The sequence below is a fragment of the Hetaerina americana genome, unplaced genomic scaffold (assembly GCF_022747635.1).
Source record: "Hetaerina americana unplaced genomic scaffold, ioHetAmer1.1.p SCAF_3, whole genome shotgun sequence".
Classification (NCBI taxonomy): Eukaryota; Metazoa; Arthropoda; class Insecta; order Odonata; family Calopterygidae; genus Hetaerina; species Hetaerina americana.
Genome location: NW_027286874.1, coordinates 5,921,995 through 5,947,809, shown reverse-complemented (window position 1 = coordinate 5,947,809; position 25,815 = coordinate 5,921,995). Strand labels below are relative to the sequence as shown.

Below are 25,815 nucleotides of genomic sequence, written 5' to 3'. Positions count from 1 at the left end.
CTTGACCGTTACCACTACGACAATTGCAACGAGATTTATATAATAATAATTATAGTGGCTGTACCAAATACTTTTTACACATATTCTCTCAGCCTTCCCTAAAATATCAAAATCCTCCAGCATTATTCATTGTTTAAAATAATTGGTATAGGTTTTTTCCTGGTATCAAATGCAACAATAACACAAATTTAAAAAAATAGCAAGTTGATATTCCCCCATCGCTGAAGTTTTGCCTTATTCATGCATATCTATTTCAATATAATATCAAATGCACAATTGCTTTCTCGTCTTAATCTAATACTTGGTACCAAGATTCGAAGAAGGTAGAAAAGAGGATGGAACAGATACTGAGAGGTTTCTTGAAATTACGTTGAAGGCAATGATGGCCTTCAATGGCTAAGCAGAGAATAGGAAGGAATAGAAAATTGTATAAAATAGGAAAAAAACCACGCCAAGTCCAGGTTAGAACTAGGCTTTTCAGACGGCGTGGAGGGGGAACGAAAACATGAAGAGGAGAAAATAATTTAGTACGAACGGCAATTACAACTGCTTTGAGAAGTCCAGGACTAGGAATGTATCGGCCGAAATCTCCCTCTGATCGGGATCGGGGAGTAAACAATGAAATTTAACTCCATTTGATGCAACACACTCGTACTGAGTTAAGAGTCTGATAAAATTAATTCTATTGAATTTAAATCAGAATCAACATTCAACTTTTCAACTTAAAAGTCAAGTTCATTTAACGATATTCTTACTTCGGGAGAGAGCAATGTTCCAAGGGACGCGATTTTTCTATATTTTAAGAAAGGCTGGACCAAGTAACTCATAGTCACTGGCTAGAACTAGTCACAAAGCTAGTAGCATATGGCATAGAAAAAATATCCAGGGTTGGATTGAAGACTTTATGAATGGTCGGGTTCACAGAGTAGTGAAGGATGGAGTTAACTCAAATGCAGTAGAAGGTACTTCAGGTGTTCCCCAGGGAAGTGTCATGGGCCCTCTTTTATTCCGACCTTTCGCTAACGACATTGACTCCGTAGTCACTAGTAAGATACGTTTATTTGCCGACGATGCAGTGGTTTACCGTGATATCCGTGATCCTGAGGACACGGCAGCTTTGTCAGATGACCATAATGCTATACAATGCTGGTATGACACTTGGCAATAAGAATTAAACTTAAAATAGTCCGTTGTTATACATTTTTAGGACAAGAGTAATTCCCACCCGAACGCCTACTGCATTGGGAACACCGAAATGAAATGTGTAGACTCAATTATATAGTTAGGAGTTTCCCTCACTCACGATCTCTCCTGGGTGAAACACATAAGTGGACAAGCTAACAAAAGATTAGGATTTATTAAAAAATTACTTGGTCAATATGATGAAGAGATCAAAAAGAAATGTTATCTGTCGTTAGTTAGGCCTTATTTAGAATACTATATGCTGCAAGTATGTGGGATCCTCATGAAGGCGGATTAATTGCCGAATTGGATTGCGTGCAGCGTCGAGGAGCTAGATTTGTAAAACGTTGTTATCATAGCAACGTATGCGTAACGATATAGCGTATCCAAAATAATAGAGTAGCTACGCTGGAAACCACTCACAAGATATTACAGATTGAAGCTCTTGCATAAATTGGAAGGTGATCTCTTTAGCAGCGATGTTGAAAAATCATTATTACCCCAATCGTGCTACGGTAGAAGAGATCATGCTAGTAAAATTAGAGAGACTAAGTGCAGAACAGATAGATTTAAGATGTCATTTTTTTCCACGAATGATAGGGGATCATAGCATTGTTCGAGCGCGGTAGGGTCTTGTTCGGGTAAAATTAGTCTGGTGCGTATTCACTCCCAGCCACACGCCCTAGGCTATATAACTAAATAATAACACGTTCAAAAAATTAAAGAGTTACGGGTTACTCAAAAAAATGATTTTTTTAACTTAGCTTATTAACGATTACCACCTAACCTACCAATCCTGTACGCTACATATGGTAGACCTATTAAGGGTTCTCAAAAACCATGTCTCCATGGACTTCAGTACCGGTGCAAGGATGTATGGCATAGCGCCCTAAGCAACCCTTGAATCCATCGATCGGATACGAGTCCTGGGAAGGGGGTGAGTTGATTCGCAATTTTTTCAGTGAGGAGGGTCTTATAGGAGTGAGAGGGAGGGGTTGGAGCGCCCTTGAATTAAACACTCTCCATGAAAATCTAATATAAAAATTAACCGTTCCCGGCGACCGACCGCCTAATTATTTTGGGACTACGACATGATTCATCCGACTTGAGTCTTCATTTCGCGAAAAAGATTTTACATTCGATATCAATTAGTATGGGTAGAGCGGTGCATATTTAGAGTGCACCATTTACATACTGCCCCCAAATTGCCACGGAGGCGTGCGGCAAGTGGTGCAAGATCGTCAGCCATTTGAGTAATCGGTGAGAGGTAGTACATAGTATGATAGCTATTATTCGGGAAGTTCAAATTGATTTGACGTACTTTATGTTTCTATACATCTACATATATATATATATATATATATATATATATATATATATATATATATATATATATACCGTCTCTTCTCAAGTCAATATCCTTTAACTCATCAATGTACTCTCGCCTGTCGTCACTGGAATTATTCTTTCAGTGTCAGCGTTAAAAAAGACGGATTCTACTTTTGATGGTTTCTGGCTCAATTTGGTGGAAGTTCATTATCATGGAATTAAGAACACAATGTATTTTTCCACCGCTCTTTATTTTGGTACCACTAGTTTCAACGCTTAGGCTTCACCATCAGGCACAAATTCACTCAAGTTGCAATACGTTTATATGCCCTTCTTATGGAGGAAAGAGTGGGCGAGAGAGGGGGGAAAGAGGAGGGGTTGTGATCGGCGTTGATGGGAAGGAGTAGAGGGGTGTTTAGCGTCAGGAATGGAGATTAGTGGGGTTCACAGTGGAAGGGGGGGAAGGGTAGTTCGGTCTTTCCGTGATGGAAAGGGATGCTTCCAGGATTGGGGAGATGTGTTCAAACGATAACTCGTTGATCCAATGATTCTTTATCAACTTCCTTCTAATTTCCAGCTCTTCCTACTTGCTCATCCCCCTTCCTTTGTCCATTTGGTGTATCGGTTCCGGGTTGACATCGCTCCCATGATTTTATTCCCATAGATGCTTGGCGAAGTGAGATTGCTTGAGGTCACAATGTCTAAAGCAGCGTTTATGTTCCTCCGCCCGTGTTTTTAATGACCCAGCCGTTTGGCCTATGCATCCATATAGCACTGCAGTCCTTACAAGTTAACTTATAAACGCCACTTTTATTTTGTTTTTCCACTTTGTCTTTCGTAGTGTTCCCGAATGATTTTAGGTTGTTCACATTGTAAAACGCTATCCGACATTGTTTCCTAGAGAAGAGGTTGGCTATCTTCTATTAAATCAATCAATAATAGAAGAGTCCACACCATTTGCAATCTTTAACATCCATATTAACTGACTTAAACAAAAAATTGTTTGTTCAAAGGGAACGATTTTTGTGTAGTATTTTTTCTATTAAATCTTCATTAAATCAAGGTTTCTACTTTTCTAAAAGTCGAGCATGTAATATTTGTATTTCCAGTGTCTCCCAAACCAGACTTTTCAATAACAGTCCTATCATAAAGATCCTTTACGAAAAGGGCATCATTTCTGGGTATCCCGTTTGGTTCCTAAAGTAAGTCCTCCTTTCGAAAGGGTTTCTAATAACTTGATGCACATTCGAGAAGAGGTCTCACCAATGCGAAACAGCATTTCTCCCTAGGTTTTCTATGAGAATATTTCCCCGCTCATAGCTTGATGAACATTAGTTTTCTTTTTTCCTTAATTTCAAGTTTATTCACTGTTACCGCTATAAGTCTACTTTTATAAGTGTTTTTGTTGTTGTTTACCGTTATAAATTGGCCTTTTTCGGACGGAACGAGATATGTTCTTCAAATAAAAATCTTGGCGAATAAATTTCTTCAATTAAATTATCCTCCTTAATTAGATACAGAGAGGAACTAATATTTCTAATAGGTAGCTTTTGTTCGCTGGTACCACAATCACTACTTTTCTGAGTAAAATTAGGCTAGTTTCACACCTTTCAACGTGGCGACCATGAAAAAATAACAATATGCATGCTTGGAGGAGCACGACCTACCAATTGCCCAAAAATGTGCGTTATCTTTCTGCATCGCTCAATTCCAGCTACCTAAAATATTTTCGACAGTCGTGTTTTGATATAAGATATTTACAGTTTACGCACCATGTTGCAGGTCAATGCATTTTCATAACCAACGACGACACTGCACAGGTATTTTCTTAAACAATATGTCTACCGAAATTCTCTACCCAATACCGACTACCGGATCCCCTCCTCTATACCCTTTACCGAAAACATGTGTGTTCTCCAATACCTCTGGAAACAGGTAGTTTTATTCACGCTTCTTCCAGCTGTCCGAATTCAAACTACAGGACAATATTCAAAAATCCAAAAGATCAGTAAATCACTATTACTTTGCTGATAACCATCGATCTTCAAGGCTTCAAGTGGAAATTCACCGAATCCTTCCATTCAAACCCGATAACTTCCACTATAATAATGGTCTTCAGTTATGTTATATATATATATATATATATATATATATATATATATATATATATATAAAATATCTTCGAAATGGAACGCTCATCGGCGACACACAAATATATAAAAACACAGATGTAGATTTTTAGAATATAGAGACACAAAGAAAGGACACTCACAATTTGTTATTTTACGTTTCGACAGCACGGCTGTCGTCTTCAGAATCTGAAAATCTACATCTGTGTTTTTATATATATATATATATTTTTTTTTTTTTTTTTTAAGGTAATCTACCGGTTAAGGTAGGTTTTTGGATGGACACAACTACCAAACAAATATTTTATTACTCCTAACAAAACACAAAATCCATCATCCTACTCTATATCAGGCCCCTCTTCATCTCCGAGTACTTTCTTCCTCCCTTCATCCCGTCCAACATCCCTATCCTGTTCCTTCCCTTTCCTCTTTTGCCCAACATTCTACCCTCTATCACAGTCTTCAACATCCCACTGCCGGTCAATACCCCCTTCATCCACTTTTCCTGCCTCCACAGGATTTCTCCCAACAAACCCCTCTCTTCGCCCACCATACCAAGTACTTCCTCATTTGTTTTCTTCTCTGTCCATTTCACCTTCCCCATTCTTCTCCACACCCACATTTCAAAAGCCTGCAATCTACGTCTATCCTCCTGCTTCAATGACCACGTTTCCGCACCGTACATAGCTACGCTCCATATCAAAGTTTTTACGAGTCTTTTCTTAACATCCTTACTCAGAGTCCCCGTCATCAACTCCCTCCTCCTCGTGAAAGCCTCTTTGCCTAGCGCAATTCTTCTCCTTACGTCCCTACTACTTTGACCGTGTTGGTCCAAAACACTACCGAGATACGTAAACTTCTCTACCTGCTCTAGTTTTTGCCCTCCTATTTTAATGTTAAGCTTGGCCTTTTTCTTTCTAGAAAATCGCATAACCTTTGTTTTCTTAATATTGATTCTCATCCCATACCTGTCGCACTGAATTTCCAATTCACTCAGCAATGCTTGCAGCCCCTTGGCTGACTGACAAACTAAGGCTTGGTCATCAGCAAACCTAACTGATTTTACGAATTCCCCGCCCACTTTCATTCCTACCTCGAGTTCTTCCCATGCCTCTTTAATCATTTCCTCTGCATACAGGTTGAACAGCAACGGTGATAATGGGCAACCCTGCCTCACACCCCTTCCTAACACTGCCCATCCTGACTCCCCGTTTCCCACCCGCACCTGAGCAGTCTGAGACATGTACAGGTTGCGGATTAGCCTCCTTTCCCTCCAATCTATTCCTATTTTCAGCAATATACTCATTAGTTTTTCCCAATTCACCCTATCAAACGCTTTTTCGAAATCTACGAAACAGGCAAATACCTCCTGGTTGTGTTCTATATTCCTCTCGATTAATAATCTCATTACTGCAATGGCATCACGCGTACCTCTCCCCTTCCTAAACCCAAACTGATCATCCCCTAAGTAATCATTGGCCCTACTCTCTATCCTTTTGTTTATGATCCTGAGAACAACTTTAGCTGCGTGGGATATCAAACTAACTGTCCTATAGTCCTCACATGACGTGGCCTTTACCTTTTTCGGAATAGGAACTAAAACTGATCTCACAAAGTCTTCCGGCCAGATTCCCTCCTCATAAATACTACGGATCAGCCCATATAGCCTCTTCCTCCCACATTTTCCTAAGCATTTTAAAAGTTCCACGGGAATGTTATCTACCCCCACGGCCTTATTTAGTTTCATCTCCCTTAATGCCCTTTCTATCTCATTGTCTAGTATGCCTGGACCTAAGCTGTCTTCCTCTACGTCATTTTCTTTTTCAATGTCTAACTTTGTTGGTCTGAGCTCTTTACTATACAGTTCTTCTATATACTCCTTCCATCTCTCTTGGATCTTTTCTGTGTCAACTATTATCTTACCCGCCTTATTCTTAACTGATAGCATAGATCTCCCTTTCTTACTTCCCAATAATGATTTCACTTTGCTGTACGGCGCACCAATTTAACCCTTTCTCTGCAGACTTTCCATATCCTCGCACTGCGTCTTCCACCATGCTTCTTTTGCTTTATTTGTTGCCCGCCTCAATTTATTGTTCAATTCTTCGTACTTCATTTTGCATAATTCTGTATTCATATTCTTCCATTTTCTCCGCTCATCCATCTTTGTAATCATCTCATCCGTGATCCTTGGTTTCCTAGTCCTTTTAGCGTTAACGGTTCCAATAGTGTCTTTTGCGGCTTTAGACAACCCCTTCTTGATCATTTCCCATTTTTCTTCGATAGTACTAAGCCCTTTACCGTCCTCCATGATTTTCTCTACCGCCTGTTTGTATTCCTTCCTTTTCAACCCATTTAACGCTTCTACATTCCATTTTCTAACTCGCCGCCCCTGCCTTATCTTTTTGAAACGTACGCTACATTTCATAACAACTAAATTGTGGTCTGAGTCCGCATCCGCTCCCGGGAAGCTGTGGGAATTTATCACACTATTCCTAAACCTGTGTCTAACCATGATATAATCTAGCTGATATCTTCCTGAGTCACCTGGCATTTTCCATGTATACCTGCGTCTTTTGTGGTGTCTAAACCAAGTGTTGGTGATGACTAACCCCTGTCTTCTGCAGAACTCAACTGCTTTCTCCCCGCGGTCATTCCTCGTGCCTAAACCGTAGTCCCCCACCTCATCACCATCTCTTCCTTCGCCTACCGTCGCATTCCAATCCCCCATCACTATCAAATGTTTCCCTGCAGGAACACACGCGATCATGTCCTCTAACTGATTGTATATCCTATCGACCTCTTCTTCCTTATGGTTGCTCGGTGGCATGTATACCTGAATAATAACTAAGTTCGTCGGTTCTGCTTTTATCTCCACTAGTAGTATTCTATCCGTTACCTGCTCTATGTTGACTACGCTTCTCCCTACCTCTTCATTTAATACAATGGCAACCCCTCGTTGGCTCTCGTCCCCGCCGCTGTGTATTATTCTATTCTTATCACTCCAGTAATCCCCGCTATCTTTCCATCTCACCTCGCATAGACCTAAAATATCTATATTTCCCCTTTCCATCTCTCGCTTAACATTCTCCAATTTCCCTGTCCTCATCATTGTCCTAACATTCCACGTTCCTATTCTAACTAATTTGGTTTTCTTCTCCTGCGTCTTCTGTCCTGCTGCTGCTGGTTTTCCCTTGCAAGGGTTTCGTGGGATGACGACCGCGGAAGCCTTGCCTCCCCCGCTGCCGGGCACGACACACGGCCGATTGGGCCGAGCCCCGTGGTTGCCAGGACTGAAAATATCTCTATTATCCATCATATTTTTCTAGGGAATGATAATTGAGGTGGTTTCCCGTTGCCTTCCTCAATAGTGTTTTTAACGTGACACCATCACTTACTGGCCGCCCCACTGGGGTCAGACGCCATTGCAGCCGCCTCACTGAGGAACAGACGCTGCGTGGACTACCTTTCGTCTGGCTCCTAACCTTCGACCTATCTGGCATGGGTGGCCCTACCGGGAGCAATAACTATTACTCCCGCCAGCACAGCTCTAGGGGTCATCGGAACGCACAAGCCCTTCCACCACGTCAAGGTTGTAGTCCGGGGAGGGATATATATATATATATATATATATATATATATATATATATATATATATATATATATATATATATATACACATTCATACACGAAATCCCGCCAAACGGCGAATAAATACTCATATATACAGAAACAGATATAAGGAAAAGGGATAGGAACACATATGAAGGACGAACACAATAGAGGTGGGGAAGGCGGAATCGAACGGATCACAAGAGTAAAAAAATTTCCTCAACCGGAACTCGAACACCGGATCTTTCCACTTGCCGGGCGGATGCTCTTAACCACTTGAGCTATCGAGGATAGTCAATTTACCCTGAGATCCGTGGGTCTAATATGTCGCCAAGCGCCCCGATTCTTTCAGCCAAGAGATGGCGTCAGGGGGCTGTTTCACCCACCATATGTGTTCCTATCCCTTTTCCTTATATCTGTTTCTGTATATATGAGTGTATATATATATATATATATATATATATATATATATATATATATATATATATATATATATATATATATATATATATCGATTATAAGGAAACACTCACACGAGCAGTATGTCCAACAAGGGAATTACTAAAATAACCATTTCTGCGCATAAATAGCTGCAGCCCAGCTGAATAAACCCGTTTTTGTTTTTTAGACTCCAAAAATTCAAGGCTCATTCAAGATGATTCCGGGAGAGATGACATATTTGTTGTACTTCGCTAAATATGCGAAAGAGCGCTTTCACGACGCTTTTTCGCGCTGATTCTGAGATGCAGTGCGTGTCAAGGTAGTAAAACTGTGATTTTTGCTCTCCAACAGCTTCAATAACCGATTATTCAGATCTTTAGGCCACGTTAGAACCATAAAAATTTTACTGAGCCATTAATTCTGCAACCCCCGACTGACGCCACTAATTCTGTTTATATCAACTGTAGATGTTCATATGTAATAAACGTGATACTATATTCGCCGTGCGTTCAGGCCTTGAGCTCAAGCGAAGCTTAACGAATAGGTGCGCCACGTCCACCAAACGGCAATAAATTGTGACTTTATTCAGGTCCCGCAACACGTATTCCTGTAAATTAAAAATTTTGATGAGCTTGAGCACAATGATTCCTCAGACTAGAATAATGATTCTAGAGGAGGATAATTTTAGAAAATGCATCATCAATGATTTTTAATGTTTCCATGAGGCCTGCCTACAGTACGCCGTCTCCCACCAAGCGAACCAACACGCGCAACCTTCTATCTACGTACACACCTAAAACCATCAAATTACATATTGGAACCAATCATGTAATTACTTTTCAACATAAATTATAATTTATTAAATCAAGTCACTCACATCTTCCAGAAAAAAAACGTCGTGACCTTCAAGAAAACTATTAGGCGGTCAAAACCTATAGAGAAACCTTAGAAAGCAAATGAAAATCGACAAGAGAGGTAATTTATTCTCCAAATATTTTAGGATTGAATCTGAATTTGAATGAAGAAACATTTCCTGAAATGGATCGAGATGCGAAGGAAGAAGACGATAAGCAAATTTACGAAGAACACAGTGAGTACTCTCCGTTTATTTGTTATAACGAAAATTTCACGTTGCAAGTCTGGGTGACATGACACGTCATTATCATCGGAAAAACGTTATGATGGCGTCTAGCTCAAAAACATGTAATTGAACGTTAGAATAAATGAGTGAATTGGAGAAGCGTCTTTCATTTATACAATGTTGTTAACCAAATCATCCTGGGCACGATTGGATTAAATTTATAAAAATTTCATCGGTCGAACTTCATGAACAATAAAATCAAAGAAGATGAAAGTCAAAGTGGGAGACTTGTTTCATTGCTTACAATCCAATCCTTTCAGGCAAAGACAAGGACTTGTAAGGGCTTACTGGCCTTCCTATTGATGAAATAGTGCAAAAGTTCGAATCGAGTTCGATGCAAAAGTTTGAGCGATTGTAGAGGCGCAAATAAATAAATAAAGGTATGAAAATAAATACGCTTAATATTCTCGAGCGTACTTTAACCTGTAGTTGTCATAGCAGATGCTGTTTAACTATCCGCGAAACGGTTTATTTGATTGTAGTCCTCCAAATACTGTAATATTCTATGGCTCACCGAAAAGACGTGTTAAAATGGCAAAGAGCATTGATCGAATAACACAAACCTCTTGGGAGAGTAATGGGATAGTTGGCGTTGATACAGTCTGCATCCATATTAAGTTTAAAATGGTCTTGTGAAAATCATCGAGGAAAGAATGACACATGCCAGCAGCGGAATCTAACGTCGTACCTAACAGTAAAATAGCAGCAATTTGAATTTGTACCAACGATGTTGTCTAGGCACAATATATTTCAGTGAGCATATTAAATACAGTCTGAAATTATGGGTCTACCAAACGCATTACAATTGCTAAATACTTGCGCGAAATCTGTACAATAGGAGAGGAGTTACACGTCTGCACGAATTAAAACAGCCACGGAAAGATCTGCTCAGGCTGTAATAAAGTCAGATTTTAAAGCAACACCATCCCGAAGAAAGAAGACATGCGAATATGAGGCAAGAGATGAGAGACCATTTAAAACCCACCGAAAAAAATGCTAACCAACGTCTTTATTCAATGAATATCACATATGAAAAAAAAACTGGTCACTCGATTGAGACAACTATCAGCATTCAAAGACACAAAGTCTTATCTATTCTACACCAAAATTATTCCTGAATAATATAGATTTGAAAATGTTGTACATTTACAAATAAGTGCCATGGTTCATGAAAAATATAATATTTCTGGTTCTTAATTGGTTTATGATCTTTTAAGAATGAGCAATTGTAAAAGGACATCGATTCATCCAAACCATAACAGTTCTTCAAGTTATTAAACGAAATTGTTGGCTGGATATGTTCCCGAACCTAAGCTATACGTAAAAGTAGTTTCAGGAAAACTGAAACTAATTCTAACTTATTGAAGTTTCAACATACTATTGGATCCAGAGATTTTGTCCATTGAAAATGACCTTCCCCAAGTTGTAAATTACTCGTTTGATTCGTAAATTTGCCAATGTTAAGGCGGGAAAGATGTCCAACTAATAATTGAAATTCTTCTATTCAAGCATACATGGCCCAAAATAATTTCTGTATTTTCCTACCAACCACAAATCATAGTCATCCAAACGGTCAATGTGAAGGCTCAACGCGGTTATCTCGCACTGCCTGGAAAAATTACTCAGGTAGCACCAGCGTATATGGAGAGGTAATCGAGTCTTAGGAGGGTAGGGACCGATCACAACGGATGGCAAAATCGAATGCCATAAATTACTTGAATTATGTCGAATTAATGTAACCAACTCCTCGGGCAAAAAGATATGATAATAACTTCTGGATTTAAGATTGAGCTTCCAAAGATAGCACAGGCTGTGGAAAATTATCCAAGGTATTCTAATTACATTCAGTGTAGTGAACGCCAAGAGACCGCCAAAGAGATCTGCGCAAGTTTTCTTCAAAAGTACAAAAAATGTCTGCAAAACTTAAGGAAAGTAGATAAAATGTGTAAGCATAGGACTTACCAACCGCAAATCTCAAACAATCTTTGTAAAAGACCGTTGCCCTTAAGGTGTTCATCCTTCTCGGCCGTCAAACACGTTCTTGCTGCCTTCGTAGCCAAGTATTCAAAACCACCACTTCAGACTTCACTATTCCCGGTATGGTGATCCAATGATTAACTTCTTTTCTCTTTCTTATGACCGACTAAAATGGCTATAACAAACATCACGCCGTGTGTGTAGCATTAATCCCAATTACCGCCGAATTACCCAGCATCCATAGCAGGATTAAAATACAAAGAACGTAGAATGACGATAATTCGATAGCGCAATTTCATCATTGCTGATTTTTCGAATTTGCCGTTTAGCAGGTTATGTATGACATCGAAATAAACGATGGAAGCACCTGTGAGAAAAAATCGATGTAGCACAATTTCATATCATAAAGGTAAAGTAAGTATTTATGCTAAACTGCGATTCAGCGATGAGTATCCGTAACAGTCCTGGCCAAAAACGATTCCATTGAGCTAGATTCTCTATATTTCTTCATACGATTCATATTCCCGCTGAATTTATCATGCAACGAAGGGCGGGAAATAATCTGTACTTTCTGTTAATTCCTCTCTTAGTCATCTTCAACTCTTGGTATTAGTTTTTCCAGTTGTTCACTTTGTTTCCAGCTCAGAATCGTCGTAATTTCTTACGTAATTGGGGTACTAAATACACAACTTACCAATAAATTCATAATGTGATCCTTTTATTTCATTCTCGACATCTCTTTAATTCACCTTTACGGTGTATTTAGCACTGTCTAACATATAGTGTTTAAATTTAGCTATTCCTTTTCATAATCGTATATTATTTGGCCTCCACATTGTCCCTTTGTTTATCTCTTTAGAACTTCCCTTCCATTAAACTTATTTCCATCATATCTAATCTCATTTGTGTCCAGTCCATTTTTCTTTTTCATGAAATGAATTTGATGGGCTTTGACAACTTTTTTTTTCTGCCTACTCCCTTGTTTCCCCAATTTGCCTTTCAATTTAAACCTCAGCATCCAAACTCAAACTCTAGTTCAAGAGGCTTCTAATCTCTGGTATATACTATATTTCCATTAGTTCAGGTATTAAGTGTGCATAGTATGTCATACTCCACATAAAACTTTGCTGTGCACCTATTGGTTCCTTACTTGCAACTATTATTAATGTTGGGCATAATAAATGATACCAATCATAAGATAGTGATACACTAAGGTGGTGGGACTATTTTTACCATTATTTCAGCAGATGGGGAGGAGTCAATATGGGTCTACAGCCCATTCTAAAATTCTTAGCAGAACTTACCGTTATACGATCAACCTCCTTCTATCCTATGTACTTTCAAGGTTTGTGGATTGCAGTTGGTTCATAGCCAATTATCTCATGGGTCCCATCACTTACTCATCCACAGTTTTTCTTATAGATCTCACTGACGGTGAAATACAAGACTTTAACCAGGTGGTTTGAATGGAATAGGTGAAGAAGGCCTTAAAGGATGATGTTGGAATTTACTTGGAGGAATGAGGAAAGTGCCACCTTCCTCCTCAATTGGCAGAGCAAAACAAAAATATTGTAATGTTAGAGGACCTTTATTTAGCAAACAAATCATGAAGGATAAAAAAACAACAAGATGGCACTCTTTGAAATGGAAGTTTACAATCTTGAAGGCAAAGGATACTCATTCTGAGAAGCTTCACCAAAGCAAGGCATGTGTGTACATATTGATTAAAATTAAAACAAAGGAAAAGTAATTTAGAGATGAACCTGTCAATTGCATGTCAATAATTTATTCACAGAAGAAGCAATACATAATGAATACATTTACATACACACACACATTAGCATACATGTAGATAAATTTGCTGTTGTGCATATTTCCACCTCCACCTCTGCCATTGCTTAAGGTAGGCCCATCGTCAGCTGGATGGCACGGCACCACACGCCATACGCACTCTCCCCCTGGAGGCCCTTCTGCCCCGAGACCTGTGGTACGACCAGCGCCCATGGCCCCCCCTCCCCCTCCTCTGGCCCCCACCTCCTTTGCCGCCACCCTCAATCGGCAGGTCATCACTGGAATCCTCATCATCCTCATGGCAGCGGTCAACAGAGTTGCCATCAACAGGACTAGATAACGACTCCTGCCCCGAACCCCCAGTGGGGCCCCCGGGCCGCCTACTGGCCCCACTACTCCGATTCCACGAACGTCGCTGATCTTGCTGGTTGGTCACATTGGTCCAGCTAGAACCACGACATGACCTGTTCCCTCTGTTCTGGTTAGATGCCAATGGCCTTGGTGCTCTTGCTGATGATGACATCCCCATCGAGACAGAGGCATTGGTTGTGCCCTCTGCAGGCTAAAATTTAACACATGAAAAGCTTTTAATACATTACTGAATGAAACTAAATTGAACTGGAAACAAATTATACCCTAAATGGTGATTACATACAATGATAGGAGACATTAATGACAAGGGTTTATTTAAGCCAAGCAGCCTTTAAATCAACCTCATATTGTAAATAATGAAACAAGAATTGCCTTTGCAACAACATGAGAGCATAAATATATTATTAATCTAGTGCTGCACCTTTCATGAGGATTGCTAGTATGCATTAAGCAAGGTTGTGCATGTACCTGAATGGCACTTGACTGTCAAAGTTCCACTGTCATGGGGCTAAGGTACTTGAAAGACTGAGCACACACTGATTCACTGAGCAAGTTTGGAGAAAGTGGCCAAATAATTATATATTTGCGGCAGTCCCGTAATGCAGCACTGCAATTTTAAAACTGTGATTGTGAATACATGACCTAAGAATATGAATGAAATTCTTACTCAACCACAACAAAGAGATGTAAATGTATCGTCACTAATATTCCAGAAAAATTAATACGACAGCATTGATATAGCTTTCATTCTTATTGTTTGCATATGCAAATTTTGCAAAGTGATGTCAATTTATTTAGTATCACAACCACTGACAACACCATATCTATGGGACTAAAACAACTAAGTAAGTGTTTGAGGTTCCTAAGTGTAGTGAGGTGCACTTAGGTCTGGAAAATACCTATTTGTTCTTCCTGCACTAGTTCTTTGCCTTAAAATATGGTAGCCAGTATGCAACACCCAAATATGAACTGAACAAATGGAAAATTAGAAACGGGCAAAGCAAATGGCAGTGCCAGTATGAAAGTGAAATTTTATATTACCCCAGAAGTTAAGAGCAGAAGCTTGTTCTGTTCTGCATTGATATCAATGATTCCTCCTCTGCTCTTCTGGTGCAAGTAAAGGTCAGCCATCTGATGTTGAAGGGCACGCAGCTCTTTAGTCACTTCAAATGGAGGGGCAGCTTCCAGTGCTTTTGGAGGGGCAGCAGCTGACAATGATTCCAAATCTGTACTGATTGGCTCTCGACAAACTGGGCAGGGAACCTGTTCAAAGAGGCAGGTGTAAGAGAGCTTAGAAGATTGAGTTACACTGCTTAATGTGAAGCATCCATTTCAACAGTCTACCAAACACTTGCTCCCTCATAATTCCTAAGCAACACATTGTCCCCAAAGAACTATGTAACAATTAAAAATGGTCACATTTTACATTCCTTCACAAATGAAAAATAAATGAATGAGTTCTTGAAAGATATTTTCTCGGTAATAAATGCAAAGGTCAGTTCAAAGACCTGATTCCATACACAAAACCTCCATTCAGTTATTTAACTGCACATGGTATTATTTGTAATTATAGATGTTTAAATGCATTTCAATGATGTACTTTGGACAACTATGCAAATAGGATTTATGGGAAACTTGATGATTAAATGAAATATGTTAGAATAAACTAAATTATGAATAAGTATTGAGGTAGGACCAAAAGAGATGGAGACAACTTCAAATAGAGGTACCATGCCATCAGCGGGTGAGTAAAGGAAAAAACACAACTAATTCCAAAACTTTATTTCAATCAGATTTACCCTAAATTAGAATTTACTAACGGCAATATTATACAAAGAATTTGGTTTTCTAAGTGTGTGATACTTGAATGCTATATATTTTTGGAAAAATTAGTTTCCAATTTTCAAGGCTCATGATTTCCAAAATGGACTGAAAGAAAAATGGATTATTGGCTTGTATTAACCACAAAATACTGTGCGGATTCCTGCTTCATGCAGTAATTGCATTGATGCACTACACAAAACTCAATTCCATGTCAAGCCCCAAAGCACTCTGATTATGAGCTTCAAAAGAGGTCTCAGAATGAGCATAATGATGTATTAACATGCATAAATTTCAAAGTGTAAAAATCATTAATAATAATAATGTCTATTGGCTCCTAAAAGATACGAGGCATATTCATTAAGTAAGGGCTGTTTGCTTACATTTAAATATTGGCACTTCAGAACACAGTTTCACTCCTGCAGCGCCATCTACTGATTCATTGGGAAACTATAGCAGCATTTGTTTTGTTTCGGTAGTCGTTTTCTTGCCTGCGCATGCAAACAAAAATTTCCGCGACAATCGTTGATCTGGCTAGCTGTGAAGTGCATTCTGTCATACGATTCTTGTTTGGAAAAGGATTGTCGGCTGCTGAAATTCATCAGGAGCTATGCCTAGTTTATGGACCTACAGTTATGAGTGAAGGAAAGATTAGACAATGGTGCCGTGATTTTAAAAATTGACGAACTAATGTCCATGAAGAAGAGCGAAGTGGCAGGCCCAGTATTCTGACCAATGAAATTGTTTCGCAAGTGGGACAAAAACTGCGATGTGATCGTTGATTGACAATTAATGGCCTGGCTGAACAATTTCCTCAACTTGGATGCACTACTGTCTACAATATTGTCACAGAAAACCTCAGATACCACAAATTGTGAGCAAGGTGGGTACCGAAACACTGCTGCCAAAACCAATAAGAAAATTCAAGATTTTCGTTGGGAACTCTTTGACCACCCACCGTACAATCCTGACCTTGCACCTAGCCACTACTTCCTCTTGTTGCACTAGAAACAGCGGCTTGGTGGACTTTTCGAAACCGAAGAGGAACTCAAAAATCATGTCAATTGGTTCAACTCTCAGGCGGCGAGCTTCTATCCAGAGCGGTTAAAGAAGCTGGTGCAGCAGTACGAAAAATGCTTGGAAGTGAAGTAGGTTTGTAGCCAACTAAAAGTGCCAATAAAATGTGTTTCATATGAGTATATTTTTCCTGTGACCAAACGGCCCTCACTTGATGAACATGCCTCGTATGTTTGGGATATATATGGAACACGTCATACTAATTGCAAATATTGCAGACAAGCATAATTCATTGCAATTAGAGTTTGAATACAAATGTACCATCGCAAATAAAATAAACAGTAAACAGGAGCAGTAAGAGCATGCACAAGAATAACATTATACTTCCACAACTAGAGACATGAATTGATCCACAGTATAGCATTGTTGCTCATTCAGGAACTGGTCAAATTTAGACTTAAATAGCAATAAAATTTTCTATTTCCCTTAGGTTTCTATGCAATGTATTGAGGAATTCCACTCCAGCATAACATTGGCTCTCAGCAAACAGAGCTTTATTATAGACAATTATCCTTAAGTCATTACAATCTCTTGTGCTGTCCCTAGGTACATCAGTATTGGCTATCAAATTGAACATGGCTTTGTTTTACTGTACAACAATAATACCATGGAATTTATAAATGGTAGTCAAGTTTTGAAGTTTTTAGGCTAAGGTCTACTACTACTTGCCCTTGGAGCTTGACCTAGGATTCTCATTGCTCATTTTCGCAGTCTAAAGAGGCATGGGGATCAAGATTATCATGTACTGGCTTCTCACCGAGAAGGCCTGGGTTGGATCCCTGGCAACAACAGATCTTTTTCAGTGGTATCCCAATCCCTACTTGAGGTACTATATGGAGAGCATTTTGAGTGAGTAAACCGTCATTGGATGGAATGTTAAACTGCGGATCCCTTGGTGACTTTCATTAAGAGTAGGCTAATGCTGATGCTGGGTTTCTCTCAACCGTTCCTCCTTTCCCATCAATCTCCTACGGTGAAAATGACCTTAGCTACCACTCGCCTCCCCTAAATCTACAACTACTACTTAATGGGCACATGGAATGATACGAGCGCCACCTAATGGTAATTCCATAATTCAGTTGACTATGAATAAATGCATTATTAACTGAGAGGGCCATAACATCATCAACCAGGGTCACAATTTTTCTCAGGAGGTAACATCCCATGGCAACTTCAAAGCTTATTTCATCAACATGAGTTTCCCAGGATAGTCTTTCATGAACATGCATCCCTAAGAACTTTATCACAGCAGGAGACTTATGAGATGACCAAATTATCCTCAAAGCATTCTCCTTGAGTCAAAGCGAATGATTTTTACACTGAAAATATTGCATGCTAGTGCATGTTAGCAGATGACTCCATTTAAGTTACTGCTGCTGCAACTCCCTCAGCTATTTGAATTAGAATAAAAATTTGTCAATCTTTAATCCTGGCATGCATCTACACTATATTACTGGGCGTTTTCTTACCAGGGGCCTGCTAGGACAGCAGTAAACTTTGTTAGTCTTCAATAACAACATGCTCAATAAAAAGTATTAATTCTCAATGGCAATGATATATAAAAAGGGCTTGATTTGTTTGAGGAAAAATGATGTTGAGGAATTAATAATACAGCAAATCTCTAGTTCAAATCTCTCCAGAACAAAGTCAATTAATACATTTTCCACTCACTCCAAATTTACTCTCTCTCAATTTCACATCACCTTCGTTAATTTATAATTGAGAAAATAATGGACAATGATGGAGTGACACATTTTGATACATTCGAGAGAGCAGAAATTTAAAGCAGGCCTGAGACACTGTCAAAGCTCTTTGCCTTCATTGAGGCCCATGCATCACATATCAAAATGTGTCACTCCAGGAAAATTTTGTGCCATGTGACCACGCTAATTCAAGTGCCCCATGATGCCAAAAGCACAGACTCATTCACTCACTCCTCATCAAATGGCCATTTTTGCTCCAAGTGGATTAATCAGGGAAATGTGTGTCAGGGGACTGACCTGGAAGGCTTCAGACTCGTCTTCTGAGCGAGTCTTCCTCACACTCTGGCCCTTCTGCTGCAGCTGCTGTTGCTGCCACAGGGGTAGCTTCTCCCGCTCCTCACGCAGGGTGCACTGGGTGGTGCGCACATAGCAAGCCAAACAGTGAGAGTGGAAGTAATGGAAGCACTCTGTTTTCGAAAATGCATCTCCTTGCTGGAACCCAAACAAGCACACGGCACACACACAGCTGGGGCAGTTGCTGCTCGTCAAGTGCTCTTTCACCAACTGAAACGTTTAGAGGAAGAAAAAAAATGAACATGGCCACCTTATCTTTAAATTCCTGTTTTGGGCACAAGGCAACCCAAATGGAATGCAGAGAAGTAAAAAAATATTGAAAGGACAAGAAAAATCAAGAATTCTTTCAGGGTTGGTAGAGGGAGGAAGCGCTAATCACAGGTTTAAGATTAGCTGCAGTAACTTTTGATGTGCACTCCTCTTCAGTTATTATAGGAACAATCTTGACCATGAATGTTAGAATTCATTAAAAATCAGATCCAAATTAAAAATTATATCCAGAAAGGTGTGGCAGAAGAAGAGAGTCAACAGGAGAAATTCAAAAAAGGCAAGAATTCTAAGAGGTAGTGGGATGCTGAATACTTTAATACACAGGAGAATGATGGAAAAGCAATGTAGAGGGGGGAAAATACAAGTACACACTTTGGACTCAATTAAGGGAACTAAAAAGTATGCTGGCATAGAATATGAGTTATTTTAATGGGTATGATGGCAGAATTTGTGTTGTGTTAGGCAGGGTTTGAAGGTGCAAGGTCTATCAACTAACAACCTACCCAAATACAGTACTAATAATAAAAGATTTCATGCATAAACTATAGGTAACCTATGTACAAAGATTACTTCTGAAAACACTGAAGTTTAGTGGAGTTAAGTGCATAGGTAGGGACTCTGAAGACAACTGAACACTCATATTTAGAGTTCACCATGGAAGAACAATTTCCAAAGACAATAACTAAGAACACTGCCTTTTACATTATATGCTATTTTCTTATTCAAAAATTCATTAGTGATCTCTTACATCCAGAGAGATAATGTGCATTGTTGGTGGTGAAAAACATTTAATGATGAACTAATGGTACACATTTTATCTACATTAACATATGTCCCCAATTTATACATTTGAAGTTGTCAGGGCTATTGCATAAAGAACAACAAAGAGAACAAAGGAAATTTTTGGAGGGTACTTTTTGATTTCCTTTCAGCCTATTTTTAACTTTTCCATTCTTCTCAGCACCTACATCTTGAAAGCCTCCAATGCACACCTATCCTCTAGCCTTAATGATCAAGTTTTAAAGCCACACACATCTTCACTCCAAATTAAAGTTTTCACTAGTCTTTCCTTTACATATTAACTCAAGGTTCCAATCATCATCTCAGCCCAATTTGGTGAGCTTCTTTGCATTATGCAATTTCTTTTTTGGTGCCATGACTAACTTGTCCACCATCTTGTACTACACCTTATAAATAGGTTAACCATTCTATCAGCCCACCCAACTTTAATGTTAAAATTTAATGTCTTGGCTTTCCTAGTGGTAGTCTAACATCTTAGTGTCTCACCTCAGTTCATTGTTTAGTTCTTTGTTCCATTTCTTTTCCATAGTACTGTATTTACATTGTTACATTTCCTCCTCTCGACCTTCTTCTGAATTATATATACTGCATATGCATGGCTTCCTAATTCTTTTCCTTTTTAATGCTCTTAATGTTTAACACAAGGTTTCCTTGCCTGTATCTCCTTTCTTTACTGCCCCTTTCCCCTTATCCTCACTCACAATGTCATCACCAGTCTCCTAGTACTCCTCCTTTTTCCTCCTCTCAAGTCTTTTACATTTAATTTTCTCATACTTCTTCCCTTTCCTATTTTCTAAAATTTAATTTTACACTTAATAAGAACTAAATTGTTATCTGAATCTGCATATGTCTCTAAGAAACTGTGTAAGTTGATCACCAAATCTAAAACTGTATAGAATGTGATTGATATCTTCCATCATTTCCCTTGTGCATCTGTATCTACCACTGCGTGTAGATACCGTATCTACCATGTGCTAGTTAAGATTAAACCATTTCTCCTGTCCTCAATCATTCATCTCTCTCTTAAACTGCCCTCTCCTACCTTATTCATCTTTCCATTCAACTAACATGGCATTGCAGTACCCTATGTAGTGTTTTATGTGTTTATGTACTGAAAAAAATCAATAGCTAATTTATTGATTACCACAATAGCAATTTGAGGCTGCAGTAACATTCTCAGCTACATTTATAAAGATGATCCATGTCTCAAGTCCACATCATGGAAAATTTTTATTTTTCATTATATTTTGTTGATTTTCAGGAGAAACAATCCTTACCAATTATTTTAAGATGATTTTGCGAATGGCCAATAACATTTAACATTGGATGGACAGTAAATTTGGGCTTCGCTATTGCTTGCTTTTATTTCTTCACAGAAGGATTTTTTTAATTTCTAAAATTGATTCATCTGCCTTCACATTTCTCTCAATTTTGCCTGACCTCACATCCACTTCAGCAGTAACTCTGGTACTCTGGTATTTCTGAGATCAGGCAGTTACAGAGAGCAAGACTGGCAAGTGTCTGTAAAACCCATTACCTCTCCTCAATCTGGTCCTCCACATCGAAGATATTAACATATATCTTCAAGATCTGATTTGCATGGAGATAGTATGAATACACCTTTTGGCCATCGATAGTGATATAAATTCACTAAAAAGGTATTGAATTGGCCAAATTTTGTCCGTGGGTATATTTGGAAGGCCTCCATGCCCAAATACACATCAGGACAACCACCATTTCAATCATGCACAATGCCAGACTCTGATGTCATTCAACAATCACACGAAATAATAGACCAAAATCATCACACACCATTGCTATTTCAAACTGGTGACTGGTTTATTGCTTCCATCCAATTATTCCCCTTTTGATGCCAACTGCCACTGTGCAACCCAAATAGCTCCTCCATCACTTTGCCTATGTATTCTACCTTGGTCTTCCACATGGGAACTTCCCCCTCCTGTTTTCTCTTAATGATCAAAATGCATTGATGAAATATTGATTACCTCGATGATTTCATATATGACAGGCTGTCCACTGAAGTCAGCACATTTCAATTTGACATCATCTTCAATCCTCAACAAGACTTCATCGGCCAAACCGCGAGGGTTCCGGAGGACCACATGTGGGCTTTCATCTGGGTAGGCTGCTGGAAGACCAAGGGCCACCGTGACTCTAACGTACTGCTGGTCTGCATCAGCAGCAGTTGATGGCAGGACTACAGACTCGACCACCACAGGAAACAGCTGATCACCAGGACTAGGACTAATATACATGTAAAGAACAACTTTAACCTGGTGTTCTTAATAGTTTCATTGGGTAAGAAAATACTTTGCAAGGTAAGAAAATATGCATGCATGCAACTACTAAAGCATTCCACTTCTTAGAAGTAGGCAGAGTAAATCACAATAGTTATCGTCACGTTTGAGAAGGGAGTAGGTATTAATAAACTGCATTATACCCTTAATTGCATAAGAGGTATTGAGGAGTGAAAAGGGAAGAGATGTTTATGAATAAGTGCAATGTCACATCATATGTCAACTGTGTTATTCCATTGAGTATAATTCATCTCCTACACACAAATAATACAAACAAATTAAAGAGTTCTTTGTGAGCAATTAAAAAAGCATGGATGCATTTCAATCAATCTGTTTAAAACCCATTTATAAAACTTTGTAATCAGTCTGGGTTGGAGAATATTAATTTATTATAACATCTTTGCATGAAAGATTTTTCAGTGCATTTATGTAAAATTCTTTGTTCTTACTTTTGAGACATCAACATGGTAGGCAGATAAAAGGAGCAAAACCTACTCTTAAGGAGTCAATAAACAATTACTACATGAAAATGAAACAGTTGAACTAATATAGCGGATAAAATTAATAGTACCCACTATCTAACTATCAGGTAATCCCAGTTTTCCAAATTTTCTTCCCAAGGAATTTTTACCATTCTGCAACACCAAACAAGTGTATTTTTGGTCATGTGGTAGTAATTATCGACATCAACTGCCAGAGACAAGACAAGGAATGTTTGCTAGCATGTGCCATTGAGAGCCTCTACCACAGTGATATTAGGTGCATACTATGCCATCCTCCTGTGTGCAAGAAGCATATGCTCATTTCTCAATAATACGGGGTAAATACACAAACCTGATCAGAAATTCTCTTTTAATCATATGCTACGAACCATGTACCCTCATTTCAAGGATCATGGACTTCAAGCAAAATATAAATCAGAATTTAAAAAAAATTAATTCTGCATTTTTTAATTTTAAAAACTGCAGTGATGTATTGCTTCAATGCATAGGTACACCAGAACGAAAATAGCAACAATGGAGGTTAGGACAGTAACTTTTCATTAGAATTAAAAATTTACCATTCTCGCTGATCAAATGGAAGCCGTAAAATAACTCACAGGCATAAGAAAATCACATAACTAGGCTGCTGGCAAACAGTGAGACATTTCATTAAAGTAACAAAAATCACAAACATACAAGTACCACAATAATGAAGCACCAGCTCAATTCGTGAAATCTTAATGAGTCATCCCTCAATAGGGGGTCAATTAAGGCAAGAGCTGCAAATAAAAGCAGAAATGCCTAGGTGTAAATTAGTACCATCTCCCAGATGTATCTCAAAATGGCAGGTTGGGAACTTTCCTAAGAGAAATAAGCAAAATACAGGTTTTTCCATAACATCCTCCAAATTATAGATATAATAATTAAAATCTTTTATTGGCTGCAATAGTGCTGGAGAATTTTAGTCATCTTTCCTAAATTATGACTTGCATAGTTAGGTTTGGTTAGAACTAGGTCAACCTGCCAAAACTTTTTTCTGCCTTTCAACTCAAGGACTAAGGATACCAATTACGGCCAAGAGACCAACACCGTAAGTACGCGAGAGAACGACTAGAGGGAAATATAGATTTCACTGGAAGTCATATTTATGAGCTGCAAGATCACCACCATGCCCGGTAACCAATCTCAAGATTGATTTACTCCCAAGGTTCCGCTTAATTCTCCTCCAGTTGGCTAAAACATTTGCTTGCCTTTATATTTCTTCACTTTAATGCATACCTTTATGAGTTAAATGTTCCTCAGCCCACAGGTCTCTATTTGTTCTATAGTTCAAGATAAATGCTACTTCACTCGTTTACCTTATCTTTGATAGTTTTATGTAAGATTTTTCACAGTACCATCCATTATTTTAACTCTAGGAAAAAAATCGTCGTGGTAAAAGGCCATTTCGTACCAATGTATTTCTGAAATGTTTAGGGACATTCCGCACTGTTTTATCTTTGTTGTTTCCAAAAGGAGTGTCCGAAATGATTCATTACTTGGGATTTCACTGGGTTGGGGTATAGCCTACAGATTGGCAGCGTCGCTCACGCAATACCAAATACACAATACTTGCAGCAGAGCCATTCCTTGAGATTCTATTTGGCTGTTTTCTAAAGAAAATTATGGCGAAGTTGTTAGAGGGTATAATCTCCATGCATTTGGACTTTCCTTCTTATTGTGACATAGGCGTTTAAGGAATAAGGCTAACTCACTCCAACGATTCAAAATAAAATGAGCATTTTTTCAATTACCTGCATTTATTGTCAATGTTAAAAAATTAAGAAGCAAGCAAAATAGTTGATTAACTTTACATTCAGCCTCGGATGATAGTTTGCCTCATACTAGGAGGAACCACAATGGTAAGGTATTTCATTTCACTAGCAAATACCATATTTAAAAGATTTAAGAAATAGAAAAGCTATATAGCAACGGTAAAAAAAACCAAACCATCGTAAAAAAGTTAGTAAAAGAAGCTCCTGCTCTCGCTACTTTAAGCTGATTCACGTCGGTATATTGGTGTATAAAAAGTTACGGTTGCCAGAAAAAAAACTTAGAAATATTTCCGAATCATTTTTATGATCCGTCAATTTCCTGATATGGATTTTTGGACATACGGAACTTCATTCACTCACCTTTCATTCGTCTTTATAATGATTTCATCCATAAGAATTGCCTTTAAGGCTTCGATTTCTTCGTTGACCCTATGGAATAAAACATTAAATCTCAATCACTAATAAAAAATCTTTAATACTCCAAAATCGCCCATTATGAGGGATGTGCACCCCGAATGACATACGGAAACAATATGTCAACAAAAACCATGTTATGTATAAATATTTTTCGCCATATTCGAAGACACAGATTTTTCAGTCATTTAGCAATATATTCCACAAATTGGCGTGAAATCAGCAAAATTTCAATGGCAGAATTAATAGAGCATGTTATTTTTGTTTTAATAGCAAAAGCAGACGGTCATCTTACCTTTCATCGATCGAATTGTTCTCCCTCAAAACATCTAAATCACTCATAGTTCCAAAACTTTCGAGCCCTTTCGGACAAACACTGTACAAAATCACATAAACTATAGATTATCACAACAAGTGAATATAGCTCCTTATTTAGATATTTTCCCCATATTTAATAGTTTTTGTCACTCCTTCCTACGCATATCGTACGAAAGCACTGCAAGCCCCTACGTGAACGCCAGAGCGATCTGCTGGCAGATTGTCGAACCTTTCCCCGAAAGAGTAATGGCATGGTGCATCGGTTGAATCTCATGATTGGATGATGCCCCTCGGCCCGGGCGTATAACCGGTACAATGTTCCATCAATTCCGTCGGCGAATAAAAATGATCCCTGAAAATATTTTACCGAAACTATCGAAGAACGGAACGGAAAACATAGAAAAAGGAGTCAAATATAACTCAATATGAAATGGTGTACATATTTTTTTATTTTAAACCAAAATAAACT

The 25,815-nt window shown here is 38.6% G+C and overlaps 1 protein-coding gene across 1 annotated transcript; it reads right to left on the bottom strand.

The window, feature by feature from the left end:
* Positions 1-13,726: 13,726 nt before the first annotated feature.
* Positions 13,727-25,548, bottom strand: LOC139691059 (E3 ubiquitin-protein ligase RNF25). Its single transcript, XM_071588790.1, has 6 exons — positions 25,324-25,548; positions 24,975-25,043; positions 22,007-22,265; positions 18,873-19,139; positions 15,016-15,237; positions 13,727-14,164 (listed from the first exon to the last, which is right to left on the bottom strand). The coding sequence occupies exons 1-6, from the start codon at positions 25,368-25,370 to the stop codon at positions 13,727-13,729; spliced, it is 1,302 nt and encodes a 433-aa protein (XP_071444891.1). The 5' UTR covers positions 25,371-25,548.
* Between the last annotated feature and the right edge of the window lie 267 nt (positions 25,549-25,815).

Excerpts from the sequence above, each read along its gene's own strand:
- LOC139691059 (XM_071588790.1), bottom strand. The coding sequence starts at position 25,370 with ATGAGTGATTTAGATGTTTTGAGGGAGAACAATTCGATCGATGAAAG. Across the intron at positions 25,044-25,323 it reads AACAATTCGATCGATGAAAG|GGTCAACGAAGAAATCGAAG; the intron begins GTAAGATGACCG and ends TTTATTCCATAG. Across the intron at positions 15,238-18,872 it reads ACGAGTCTGAAGCCTTCCAG|GTTCCCTGCCCAGTTTGTCG; the intron begins GTCAGTCCCCTG and ends CTCTTTGAACAG.